Here is a 13902-nt window from a genome sequence, read left to right as displayed (position 1 = left end):
TTGTTGATTGAAAAGTTATCGGTGGCATTAGCAATTGTAGCTAACTCAAACAGTGGTAGCTCCAGGTCCATGTTTTGAACCTGATCAGTTTCCCTGTTGTTTTCTGTTTTCTCTGAAATATTGGATAATATTAACTGAAAGCACATATGCAGTACGTATACTGGACAAACTACTAACTAGTAATTACAATTTTCGTGTTCTTGATGAGGAGGTTCTTTCTCTGTAAATTTGTATTAAAGCTATTTTCCAGTCAATATGAAAGTGCAAGTAAATAAAGAACCATAGGTGAAAAAGAGGTGTGTAATGATATAACACTAAATGCAAGTAAGTAAATCTGCTATTGCAACAAAAAATTTACAAGTTTAATTACCTTGCCCCTGATCTAAATGATATGCACTGTTAACTCTTCATCTTGAAACAAATATACAGTTATTGCTGCATATAAAAATTTAATGTACTCTTATAAATTTAATATTTATAAGAGTTTGATTTCCCTACATCAAGTCGTCAATGAAAATTTGTGAAGGAAAATGGAGTGCTATTATAACTACTATATTTCTCCTGTTTTTGTGAATCAAGTAGCCAGCTATGAGCACCGCAGCTAACAGAGCAGCTGTAGGAACGACTATCACCACTATCTTTGTTGTAGGCTTACCTTTTGCTCCTTGATCAGTGTATTCTAATATAGCAGAGCAAGTCAATAATCAAATGATTCAAGTAGCAAAAGAATTATATGCATAGATGCTATACCCAGAAACTGCTTTATGCGAAAGGAGCTTCTCAATCAGAACTCAATACTAAATTGCACAATAAAAATGTGGAACTAGTCTAACTGGAGTGGTACTCGTAAGTTCCCATAATGGAGTGACAAAAACAAGTCCACGGGTACCTATCTCTGAAGCAGACATTCGAATATACAAGTCCTGCCCACCATCTGGAAAGTCTCTCATGTCAATCAGTTCACCAAACCACATGGCACAGCCACTGCCTCCTCCTCTGATATCTAAATTTGTGTACACCATACAAGAAGAGTTTTCTAAGCACTTCTCCCTGCATTCGTTGAGATTTATACTTTTGCTCACCCGAGAAGGAGTAGCATCTGGCAATTTCATCGAAGTGAATTTGATGGAGCCATCTTGTCTAGAGTAGTTTAACGACTTATCACACACACACCCTAGAGACCAGTCCACATATCCCCTTGACTTTGGTTTAAAACCTTTTAAACAGTGGCAAACAGGCAAATCGTTAATGATGCAAACGCCACAGGCTCCACAAAGGGCATAAGTGTCACATAGATCTCTTGGCAAATTTGAATACTGTTTGGGGGATATGTTTCGACGACGACCAGCAGTGATGAGCAGGCGCCTGGTAGCAGGGTTCCTCGAATAGGTATATCTTGCAAGAGTCTGGTAGCCGGGGGAGCAGGAGCAGGAGTATCCTGCTCATCCATGAGTACGGCATCCACGAGGTCAGTCTCCTGTTGGGAGCATAAAGCCGTTCCTGCTATATTACTACTAACGGTTGGGTCGAGGAGACCCAGTCAACGACAGTTGGCGAGACATGCTCTCTAGTCCGAGAATCAAGGCGCGAGGGCCACGCAACCACCCACGACTACGGCAATGGAGCATCCACTTTCGAGAAGTGGGAGGATGGCGAGCGCAAAGGGAGGAAAGGCCTGAGCTCAAAAGTGGCCTATAAAAAGGTAGCCAACGAAGGTAAAAGGGTTAGCAATTTTGAGATTATAACAGAGAGAAAGGAAATTCTAAAAGAGAAAAAAACGACCTAAAAGCCATAAGATTTGTGGCAAGCGTTCCCAGAGCCTTTATATCTGACTTGAGCATCGGAGGGTTTACGCCGAAAAAACAACCGGCGTGCTCTGACTTGTTTCTGTGGACGCAGGGATACTTAGGGAAGAAAGCGTACGAGGAGAGATCCTGATCGAGGTGAGGTTGATCGAGCAGACATCTTGGTCGTTGGAAGGCGTAACCAGAATCTCGCATCAACATTTTGGCGCCGTCTGTGGGGAGCTGAGCAAAAAGCTTCTGTTGATAACAAGAAGAGAAGGGAAGCAACTGAAAAGCAATGGAGACAGGAGGAAGTAGTGCATAAGGGGGTGATATGAGGCTTAACGATTCCGTGACGCTGAGGGAGATAACCAGTGAAGCACGGGAAAAAGCCATGTTCGACCGGATGGAACGGATGGAAAAGCAGATGGAGACCTTGACAACCATCCTGCATGAGCTGCGGAGCGAACGAAGGGTAACCCAGGAAGAAAGGGTGAGAGGTGGTGGAATGGCACCAGGTCCCGATAGTACGAGGAGAAGTCAAACCACCGGGAGATTTTGTGGTGAAAGAGGTAACATACCCCTGCGGGGAGAATTCCATAGAGAGGAAGAGCAGTCCCCGGTAAGACAGATTTTTGACGAGGACGATAGGGTGGCGAATGCAGAGGAAACAATGCTGAGGCAACATTTGCATGATGTAGAGCAAGAGCGGGATTAAGTTGCAGCACGTGACCCTGGTCGTGCAGTGCAGCTGGAGGAGGAAGTGCGCAGACTAGCCCAGATAATTGACGACATGCAAGGAAGGAGCAGAGCTCCTGGTTGGAGGATAATGCTGGACGGAGAATCACCGCTCGCAGCAGAGATCATGAGGGCAGTTATTCCGAGAGATTTCTGCCTCCCAGACCTTAGATATTCGGGAAGAACTGATCCGCTGGTACACATAGAGCGCTTCAACGACATAACTAGGGTACAAGAATTATCTCAATCCCAAAGGTGCAGGGTGTTCCCACTATCCCTTGAGGGACGTGCATGAGAGTGGTACAGGAAACATCCTCAGGGCAGCATTAAAACCTTCGAGCAGATGTGCCAGGAATTTGCAGAGCAGTTTAGTGGGGCAATGGCACTAGAAGATGACATGATGGAGCTGAAAAGCATGAAACAGGGGGAGCAAGAAACCCTTCGGGAATTCATCAAGAGGTTTCATCGTGTTGTCCTCGACTTGGGAGCCTTCAACCACCCTCAGGCGTTAAGGGGATTGAAAGAAGGGGTGAAGATAGGAAGGTTGTGGTACAACTTGAGAAGCCCAGTTATCCAGACGTATGCGGCCGCATACGAGCAGGCTAAGAGAGACATTGAGATTGAAGAGGAGAAGGCAGCACGGATTAAGACAGACTAGTTAGAAGGGTTGGGGAGGAAAGAGAAGAAAGCATTACCAGGGAATGGGCCGATCAGGAGGAGGGACCACCAGACCTCGGGTAGTGGAGCAGGAGGTCGGGTAACTGCTTACCAGCCTCATCAGAGGCCACCACAGTATCAGCGCAGCAGGGCGCAACCTCCTCGTTCCTCAACTAGGGAGCCTTGGAGAAGGCATGATTCGGCATATGGGGGTCTTCATCAATATTCCCACAGTAGCAGAGGGAGCAGACCAGAAGTACTGCCAATACCCCCAACTCAGAACGGAGCAAACAGAGAAAGAGCAGTGCACCTGATCGACCAGAACTAGGACTATGGACGGTACACTTCCTTGAAGATGTCCCTGGACGAGGTGTACGAGGCCATAAAGGATCGGGGGTTGCTATACCTCCCTGCTCCAATAACAAAGCTACCCAGCAGGAGAGATAGGGGACGCTATTGTAAGTTCCATGGCACTCATGGCCACACTACAACAGATTGCAGAGATCTTAAGACCTAGGTTGAAGATTTGGTGAGAAATCGGTATCTGGACAAGTTTGTAGATGGGACCTTCCCAACGGTAGCCTCAACAAGTGAAGGGGAGCAGAGTGACAGGAACTTGAGGCGAGAGCAACCTGCAGTAAGGGTTATAGCTGGGGGCCCAACATTGGCCGGAGATTCCAACAGGTCGAGGAAGAATTATGCTAGATACGCCATGACCAGCAAGGAGGTATTCTTCAACACCCCAGCGGCCAAACGTGCAAGAGTCAGGCAAGTGCCAATCATGTGGACAGATGAGGATGAAGAAGGGATCTTATACCCCCACGAGGACGCTCTGGTCATCAAGGCCACTGTTGCTAGCAAGAAGTTTGACAGGATACTGGTTGACACAGGGAGTTCAGTTGATGTGTTGTTTAAGTCAACCCTGGAGGAGATGGGAATAGCAGACCTGAAGTTGGATTACACCAATACCTCCTTGAAGGGGTTTGGAGGAGGAAAGCTGGTCCCTCTGGGCGTGGTCGAGCTGCCTATCACGATTGGGAGCTCCCCGACAGAAAGGACAATGATACTGGACTTTGTGGTAGTGGATGAGGAAGGACCTTACCAGATGATCCTAGGCCGGCCATTTCTGAGGATGAGCAAAGCGGTGCTGTCCAACCATTATCTGGCTTTGAAGTACCGGGTGAATGGGGTAGTTGGAGTGGTACGAGGAGACCATAGGATCGCAAGAAGCTGCTACTCCTCGGCAGCAAGGGAAGCAATGCAGATAACATCCCTCAATACCCGAGTAGAAAACAAGAATGGCAGGTAAGAACCTGTAGAGGATCTGGAAACAGTAAGCCTGGAACCAGAGAATCCGGGAAAGACGATCAGGATCGGGTCGAGACTTAAGGGAGAGCAAAAGCATGAGTTGATGAAATGCTTACAGGCTCATGCAGATGTGTTTGCTTGGACACATGAAGACATGCCAGGGATTGACCCTGAGGTAGCATGTCATAAGCTGGCAATAAAGAAAGGTGCTCGGGCAGTAAGGCAGAAGAGGAGGTGCTTTAACCATGAGAGGTATGATGCTATAAATGGCGAGGTGGAGAAGCTCTTGAGAGCAGGGTTCATTCGGGAAGTCAATTACCCTGAATGGATATCGAATGTGGTGTTAGTAAAGAAGGCAAATGACAAGTGGATGATGTGTGTGGATTTCACAGACCTTAATAAGGCGTGCCCAAAAGACAGCTTCCTTTTACCAAAGATCGATCAGCTGGTAGATTCAACGGCTGGACACGGTCTGCTTAGTTTCATGGACGCGTTCTCGGGATACAACCAGATCCCCATGTACGAGCAGGATGAGGAGAGCACGACTTTCATCACTAACCAGGGTTTGTTCTGTTACAGGGTAATGCCATTTGGTCTCAAAAATGCTGGGGCCACCTATCAGAGGCTGGTGAACAAAGTCTTTAAGCCGTTGATTGGGAAAACCATGGAGGTGTACGTGGATGACATGATCACCAAATCCAAAATCCCGAAGGAACATGTCAGACGCCTCGAGGAGACATTCGGGCTTTTGAGAAAGTATAAGATGAAGCTCAACCCGGAGAAGTGTGCTTTTGGGGTCGAGTCAGGAAAATTCCTTGGATTCATGGTGAGCCATAGGGGGATTGAAGCAAATCCTGAGAAAATCCAGGCGATTGTGCAGATGAAGTCTCCTCGTAACCTGAAGGAGATGCAGAGCCTCACAGGGAGGTTGGCGGCGTTGAGCAGATTCATATCCAAGGCTACAGATAAGTGTCAGCCATTCTTTCAAGTGATAAGGAGGGGAAAGAAAATAGAATGGACACAAGAATGCGAGGAAGCCTTCCAGAACTTAAAGCAATACTTGCAGCAAGCTCCACTGTTGTCCACACCGAGGGATGGGGATAAGTTGTATATGTATTTGGCGGTATCGGATCGGGCCACCAGTTCTGTTCTGGTGAGAGAGGAAGGAGGAGTTCAGTATTCGATATACTACACCAGCAAGGCCCTGCTCGACGCTGAGACCAAATACCCAACGTTGGAGAAATGGGCACTTGCTCTTGTGGTTGCGGCTCGGAAGTTGAGGCCATATTTTCAAGCATTCCCAGTCTCGGTAATAACAAACCAGCCATTGCGTCAAACTCTGCACAAGCCAGATGCTTCTGGTCGGCTAGTCAAGTGGACTATAGAGCTGAGCGAGTTCGACATAGACTACAAACCCCGAGCAGCGATAAAGGCTCAGGCAATGGCCGATTTCGTAGCTGATTTCACAGAGCCCGAAGTATGTTTAGATCGATGAGATGTAGTTACAGACAGTGACGAAGCTCAAGTATGGCATATGTCTGTGGATGGGTCATCAGGGGAGCAGGGTTCAGGAGCAGAGATTGTCTTGGAAGGCCCGGAGGGGGAGGAGATCTCTTATGCTGTAAAGTTAGAATTTGCAGCCACAAATAACCAGGCAGAGTATGAAGCCTTGATAGCAGGTTTGGAATTGGCTAAGGCCGTGAAAGCAGTCAGAGTGAAGATCCGAACTGATTCCCAGCTGGTTGCGAATCATGTCAGTGAAATATTTCAACCAAGAGAGGAGAAGATGGAGCAGTACCTGAAGATAGTCAGGCAGATAATGGGGAAATTTGAAGCAGTTGAGGTGATACAAATCCCTAGGGAGCAGAATAGTCGAGCAGACATTTTGGCCAGGATGGCAGCAGTAGCCGACCCAAAAATGCCAAAGTCGGTCCCTCCGGAGGTGAAGTCCAGCCCAAGTATCGAGCGGAATTTGGGGGTGTTGCGGATAGAACAAAAATGCTCGTGGATGGACCCGATAATTTCATACCTCAGAGACGGGGTGTTACCACCAGATAAACTGCGAGCTCGGAAGGTTAGAGCCCAGGCCTCGAGATACACGATGATTGATGGGGTACTGTATCGACGAGGATATACACTACATTTCCTTCGATGTTTGGATGAGGACAACGCAGATTACGTACTGAGAGAAGTACATGAAGGAATTTGCGGGAACCATTCTGGTGGGAGGTCCCTGACCCACAAGGTTCTAAGGCAGGGATATTTCTAGCCGACAATGCACCAGGATGCACAGGAGAAGACCAGGAGTTGTATAAACTGCCAGAGTTTTGCAAGTTTCTCCAACCAACCACCAGAGAAGCTCACCTCTATGGCCTCCCATTGGCCATTTGCTCAATGGGGAATTGATCTGATCGGCCCGCTACCAAAGGGACGAGGAGCAGCAACACATGCAATAGTTGCTATAGACTACTTCACGAAATGGATAGAAGTAGAAGCCCTTAGCAGGATCACAGAGAAGAAAACAACAGACTTTGTATGGAGAAACCTGGTCTGTCGATACGGGATCCCTTATGCCCTGGTAACGGATAATGACAGGCAGTTCGATAATCACAACTTCAGGGATTTCTGCCAGAACCTCGGGATAGAGCTGAAGTATTGCTCGCCTGCTCACCCCCAATCGAATGGACAAGTAGAAGCAGCCAACAAGACAATCAAGAGGCTTTTGAAAACCAGGCTTGGAGCAAAAAAAAGGTGCATGGGTTGATGAGCTGTCAGGTGTGCTATGGGCATACAGAACAACCCACAAAACAGCAACTGGGGAGACACCATTCGCCTTGGCTTTTGGACACGAAGCGGTCGTGCCAGCTGAGATAGGAACGACCACGCACCGGACAGATCATTTCAATGAGCAGGAGAACGACGAGCAGATATGTTTGAAACTTGATCTGCTAACCGAAAAGAGGGAGCAAGCAGCCGAGCGATCAGTCATTTACCAGCAGAGGGTTGCCCGGTATTATAACCAGAAGGTGAACATACGGCAGTTCAAGGTCGGAGATTGGGTGTTAAGGAGAGTGAACCAGAACACCAAAGACCCGACTCAAGGAGTGCTCGGTCCGAATTGGGAGGGGCCATATAGAGTCAAGCAGCTAGTTGGACCAGGAGCTTACAAGCTGGTTCGCACGGATGGCCACGAGGTGAAGCGCCCGTGGAACGCAGCACATCTCAGGAAATATTTCCAGTAAGAGTCGTTAATATTTTCAAGTTCTTTCTGTTCGTATTTGCTGTTATTTATTTTATAACCAAACAATTTCATGTAAGTTGAATCCTGCAATTAATGGAACGTCGAGGAATCTCATTCACTTGAAACTGTGAAAATTTTCTAAGGCATGCAAAGGCTCACCAAGTCTCAAAGCCTGTTTATGGCGAGACAGAAGCCAAGCGTGCCAGGATCTGCTCGACCACGCGAAGGCGAGCAGAATCCCCAAGCATCGAAAAAATCTCTAAGGCATGCAAAGGCTCACCAAGTCTCAAAGCCTGTTTATGGCGAGACAGAAGCCAAGCGTGCTAGGATCTGCTCGATCACGCGAAGGCGAGCAGAATCCCCAAGCATCGAAAAAATTTCTAAGGCATGCAAAGGCTCACCAAGTTTCAAAGCCTGTTTATGGCGAGACAGAAGCCAAGCGTGCCAGGATCTGCTCGACCACGCGAAGGCGAGCAGAATCCCCAAGCATCGAAAAAATTTCTAAGGCATGCAAAGGCTCACCAAGTCTCAAAGCCTGTTTATGGCGAGACAGAAGCCAAGCGTGCCAGGATCTGCTCGACCACGCGAAGGCGAGCAAAATACCCAAGCATCGAAAAAATTTCTAAGGCATGCAAAGGCTCACCAAGTCTCAAAGCCTGTTTATGGCGAGACAGAAGCCAAGCGTGCTAGGATCTGCTCGACCACGCGAAGGCGAGCAGAATCCCCAAGCATCGAAAAAATTTCTAAGGCATGCAAAGGCTCACCAAGTCTCAAAGCCTGTTTATGGCGAGACAGAAGCCAAGCGTGCCAGGATCTACTCGACCACACGAAGGCGAGAAGAATCCCCAAGCATCGAAAAAATTTCTGAGGCATACAAAGGCTCACCAAGTCTCAAAGCCTGTTTATGACGAGACAGAAGCCAAACGTGCCAGGATCCGCTCGACCACGCGAAGGCGAGCAGAATCCCCAAGCATCGAAAAAATCTCTAAGGCATGCAAAGGCTCACCAAGTCTCAAAGCCTGTTTATGGCGAGACAGAAGCCAAGTGTGCCAGGATCCGCTCGACCACGCGAAGGCGAGCAGAATCCCCAAGCATCGAAAAAATCTCTAAGGCATGCAAAGGCTCACCAAGTCTCAAAGCCTGTTTATGGCGAGACAGAAGCCAAGTATGTCAGGATCTGCTCGACCGCGTGAAGGCGAGCAGAAGCCCAAGCATTGAAAAATTTTCTAAGGCATGTGGCAAAACCATATGCCAAGCCAGAACCTGCTCAACCAGACGAAGGTGAGCAGATTCTTAAACGAAAAATAACTCATGATTACAACACAAGAAAGTAATCAAAAACATTTTTATTAATGTGTTAATAATTAACAGAGGAGATAAATTTCATAAACGTTGTTCATTACAATACAAGAAATATATCAAGAAGATGGCGGATCAGTAAGCCGAGCAGCATCGGTTGGCTGGACCTCCTCAGGTGCAGGGGGAGTATCACCAGTTGCGTCCGGGGGGGTGCTCGCCTCGGCAACGGCAGCACGGGTGCTCGCCTCGCCAACGTCAGCAGGGACCGCACGAGGAGGAGAATTTTCCTCCTTAATCACGATCGGCTCTATCCCTTCGGCATCTTTCTTGGCCGCCTCCTCGTCCATATGTTGAGCAACACCAGCTACAAGGTCATCCATCTTCAGATCAGGATGCTGCTTCCCGAGGACGGCCATGATGCAACAATAGGAATGCCGAAGTCCCTAGTCGTACTGGTTGTCGGCCTCCCTCTCCAAGTTCTCAACCTGAGCCCGGTGGGAATCACGTAGAGATTCGAGCTGAGCCTCATACATAGCCTTCTGCCTTAGCAGATCCTCCTTGACCTTGGTCAGCTCCTCCTCCAGGGTAATGGCTTTTGCTTGAGCAAGAGATTCTTGCTCCATCAGCTTAAGGTTCTCAACATTCAGCTCCCCTGCTCTCTTCTCGGCAACGTCAGCTCTGGTAGTCGCTGACTGAATGTCCTCCTTCATCTGCCGATTGTAGCGGCCAACCTTAGCCTTGTAATAGGTGATCATGCAGCTGAGGTGGAAAGCGCTATACTGCATGGCTCCCACCAGTTCACCCAAGGTGCAGCCGTCAAAGTCCTCCAAGTCCTTCTTGCTCACGAGTTTAGATAACTCATTGAGATAGGGGACCAAGTGTTCTGCTCGGCTGTCAGGTAAGCGAGACCGAGGCCCGACAGGAGGAGAAGAAGAAGCAGGATCTGTGGCTGCTCCACTAGTTTCCTCGACCTTGGCAGGAGCAGGAGGAAGAGTCTGCAAGGGAGGAACCTGCTGCACGATGTTCTTTCGCTTCGTAGCAGGAGCATCTTTGTTCTGGTCCCGTTTGGTTGTTGGAGGCCGAGAACGTTTCCCGGTCAGAGCTCCAATCACTGCGTCCTCCATCTTATGGCCGGGGGGCACCAAACGAGACTCGAGCAGGTTGTAGGTGGTTATCAGCTCTCGACTCGGGCAGGAATTAACCAATACGGCCTCGACCCGTTTGAGCTGGTCAGGTTTAAGCGGGAAGTGAACACCCCAAGAACCTGCAACGCAAACAGACACTTGGTTAAGAACAAACCAATAAAGCGAGAACAATTATGGATACGAGGCATCTAAAGCGAGCAGGCAACTTGGGACCACGAAACGGGGTGGGACGCGATAATCGTTCCCGTCAATTTGTGCAACTTGACCCCAAGGACCCCCAGCAAAAAAGAATTTCCTCTTCCAAGTCCCACCACCACCAGTTGGAAGATCAGTTATGGGTTTCCTGCTCTTGGTACTAGATTGGAAGTAGTACCAGCCGGCATCTTTAGGGCTGCTCTTTAGCTGGTATAGGTGCTTCACCTCATTAACCATGGGCTCGCTTTGGCAACATCTGTCCCACAATATGAACAGACCAGAGAGCACTCTCCACCCATTGGGGTTCAGCTGACCAGGAGCCAGATTCAGCCCGTTAAGTATCCGGGCAAAGTAGGGTTGCAAGGGACACCTCAGCCCAAACTTAAAGCTTTCCAAAAACAGGGTAACATATCCCCTAGGAGGTCGGCTAGGTGTATCCTTCTTTCCTAGGATCTTGAGAGGAATTTCACCAGGAATGCTATACCTAAGCCGGAGGTCATCCAGCTCGTTGAATGTGGTCGTGCAGGTCATGTAATCAATAGCATAATCCCGCGACAAGGCTCTACCTCCTACTGTACTACGCCCTTCTGGTCGCGGTGTTCCTGGTGAAGATCCCTCACCAGAATCACCTCCTTGATCCTCACTTAGGGTGTCTTCCGATCCAAAAGGTCCCTCCTCACCACTACTTCCGCTCGTGGAGGTTGTTTGGGGGGACATCCTCCTAGCGCTAGTCCCGACGCTAGACCTAGTGGGTTCTAAGGGGATCCCGGGGTCAAAAGCAGAATCAGCGAGCAGACTAGGCAAGAAACCTAGTTCGTCGTCATCAATCTCAACGACCTTCTCCTTACCCTTCGACATTCCCTAGGTAATAACCAAAACACCACCACCAACTACTACCCCAAACAAAGCAAAGAAAAAAGAAGTTATCTACAAACTATCCGAGACCGAGGAGAAAGAAGTAATACCTGAAGTACTGTTTCAGTCGGAGAAAGGCAAGGATGGGGGCTTTTATGCCGAAACTTCTTCGCCGGAGAGACAAGGACAGAGACGGTGGAAATGGCTAATTTCCCTTCAAGAGGTTTTGGGTTATCTTATTGGAAGAAAAACTCTTGGATAGCCAGCATTTAACAGCACCGAATCCCGAGGGTCTCGTAACCGTCGGTTTGAAATTCAAATGGAGGGGTGGATCTCCGCCACATCACCTCATCCGCAATTAAATGCGACACGACTCTTGGTAGCCTTTTCCTATCCTGCGCGAGCAAGAACTGTCGAGTTTCTACTGTTGGCTCACTACGCTACCCAACACAAGAAACTGGGGGACTGGTGTTTGGGGGATATGTTTCAACGATGACCAGCAGTGATGAGCAGGCGCCTGGTAGCAGGGTTCCTCGAATAGGTATATCTTGCAAGAGTCTGGTAGCCGGGGGAGCAGGAGCAGGAGTATCCTGCTCGTCCATGAGTACGGCATCCACGAGGTCAGTCTCCTGTTGGGAGCATAAAGCCGTTCCTGCTATATTCCTACTAACGGTTGGGTCGAGGAGACCCGGTAAACGACAGTTGGCGAGACATGCTCTCTAGTCCGAGAATCAAGGCGCGAGGGCCACGCAACCACCCATGACTACGGCAATGGAGCATCCACTTTCGAGAAGTGGGAGGATGGCGAGCGCAAAGGGAGGAAAGGCCTGAGTTCAGAAGTGGCCTATAAAAAGGTAGCCAACGAAGGTAAAAGGGTTAGCAATTTGGAGATTATAACAGAGAGAAAGGAAATTCTAAAAGAGAAAAAAACGACCTAAAAGCCATAAGATTTGTGGCAAGCGTTCCCAGAGCCTTCATATCTGACTTGAGCGTCGGAGGGTTTACGCCGGGAAAACAACCGGCGTGCTCTGACTTGTTTCTGTGGACGCAGGGATACTTAGGGAAAAAAGCGTACGAGGAGAGATCCTGATCGAGGTGAGGTTGATCGAGCAGACATCCTGATCGTTGGAAGGCGTAACCAGAATCTCGCATCAACAAATACAATTCCCAACTTTGAGTTGCTTTATTCCATATGAATCGTTGAAGTAAATAGAGTGTTTGGTTCACAACAATCCTTGAGAAAGCAGCTTTATCTCTCATATCGAAGGTATAGCAGAGCTCATCCTCATTAGAGACTATGCTGAAGTTAAAAATGGGGTTTGGCCTCAATGGTGAAGCACTGAATTGAAGGCCATTCCATGGGCCACTCCTATGAAACTTTCTTGATCCCTTCCACATGATTAACTCAGGATTATCTTGTCGTTCAACTGCCCAAATAAAGTTTCCAGGAGACGGGTCGTCTGGGCTCTTCCATGATGTTATACGCCGCTCAAGACCAGTCTTCAAATCCCACCCGAGCTTCATTCCCGGTAGCAATGTATCAGAAGGATAATCAAAGCTTTGCCATAAATAAGTTTCAGAACCACCATCTCGTTCACCTCTGAGGACAAGATTTCCTGAATCTAGTAGCTGCAATACAACTGGAGTCCGGACTTCTTTGCTCAAGTTTGCTGACCAAACTACACTCTTGTCCTGGCTTGTTAAAACAAGATTGCCCGTCTGGTTTACAACTAACAAGCCAGAAGAGTCATTAATGGGGTTGATTCGGTTTGCAACCCAAACAACAGTTTTAACAGGCATATTTTTGTACCAAATTCCCACGTAACGATTCTTGGAACTACCAGGACTGAAGAAACCAAGCTCAAAGCTTCCATCTTTTGAAACTAAGGTCCTGCCATCGCTGAGGGACTGAGATGAAGAAATGGTGTCGGAAGCAAAAGAGGATTCAGACAAGAAAAACAGTAACTTACAACAGATGAAGGAAAACAAAAATACATCCATTTGTTATACTCTATAGGCGTAGAGCCCTCTCTAACAAATTAAATAAATATAATTAAACACCATGACTGATAATCCATCTTGGAGGGCGCTGACCTGAAAGTGATTGCTTCTGGACTCAAAATTCTCTATTTAATATTGTAAAATGTGGAACACCGGTAACGTAGAGCAACTGTTAATTGCAGCTGAAAATTCTACATCTCTATGAATATGTGAAGGGTGGGCTGTCTGCACTTAAAAAAAAAAAAATCGTCACACGCAAATAAATTTTGCAAGAAATTTGACTTATACTTACAACAATGGAAAAAAGGCATTTGATGTTAAAATTTTCTAGAAATTTGACATATTGAGTCAATATTGGTGCCTTTTCCACCGCAAATTATTTAACATGTTCGTTGCCGCAATAATTGAAAAATTAAAAGACATATATATAACTTGCCATCACAGAAACTATAAAAAAAAAAAAGAACACGAAACTATGTTGCCCAGGTGTAAGCAACGGGTTTAACTACACTGCAGTTCTATTGTTTGATATAATAAAAATTAATTAAAGAACAAAATATTTGTAAATTTCGACAAACAAGTCCTGATTTTTTTTTTTTTAATGTTTTGATATGTCACTAAAATGAATCAGCAAGCCCAACTCTACTTAAGCAGTGCCTGGATTCAGGGCAATGCAAGC

At 47.4% G+C, this 13902-nt stretch overlaps 2 protein-coding genes across 25 annotated transcripts in view; both read right to left on the bottom strand.

Moving 5' to 3' along the window:
- Nucleotides 1-13902, bottom strand: part of LOC102616779 (G-type lectin S-receptor-like serine/threonine-protein kinase SD1-1) — a 135733-nt gene that overhangs the window by 26707 nt on the left and 95124 nt on the right. For 2 of the 24 annotated variants that reach the window (XM_052433633.1, XM_052433632.1), the window contains exon 1: nucleotides 890-1177. The exons of 16 other annotated variants lie outside the window; for them this stretch is intronic. In XM_052433633.1, the coding sequence (XP_052289593.1) occupies nucleotides 890-1112 (223 nt within the window). In that variant the 5' untranslated portion in view covers nucleotides 1113-1177. Of the gene's footprint in view, nucleotides 1-80; nucleotides 113-889; nucleotides 1178-1216; nucleotides 1399-12572; nucleotides 13111-13316; nucleotides 13592-13902 lie in introns of those variants that run through there. 6 more of the 24 variants (XM_052433606.1, XM_052433615.1, XM_052433613.1 and 3 more) reach the window with 6 other exon arrangements.
- LOC127899745 (uncharacterized) lies at nucleotides 9104-12045 on the bottom strand. The gene is made up of 2 exons (XM_052433648.1): nucleotides 11333-12045; nucleotides 9104-10291 (listed from the first exon to the last, which is right to left on the bottom strand). The coding sequence occupies exon 2, from the start codon at nucleotides 10149-10151 to the stop codon at nucleotides 9471-9473; it is 681 nt and encodes a 226-aa protein (XP_052289608.1). The 5' UTR covers nucleotides 10152-10291; nucleotides 11333-12045; the 3' UTR covers nucleotides 9104-9470.

The sequence above is a fragment of the Citrus sinensis genome, chromosome 9, assembly GCF_022201045.2.
Source record: "Citrus sinensis cultivar Valencia sweet orange chromosome 9, DVS_A1.0, whole genome shotgun sequence".
Classification (NCBI taxonomy): Eukaryota; Viridiplantae; Streptophyta; class Magnoliopsida; order Sapindales; family Rutaceae; genus Citrus; species Citrus sinensis.
Note: the sequence above shows the minus strand (reverse complement) of the source record. Positions and strands in the feature narration are given on the sequence as shown.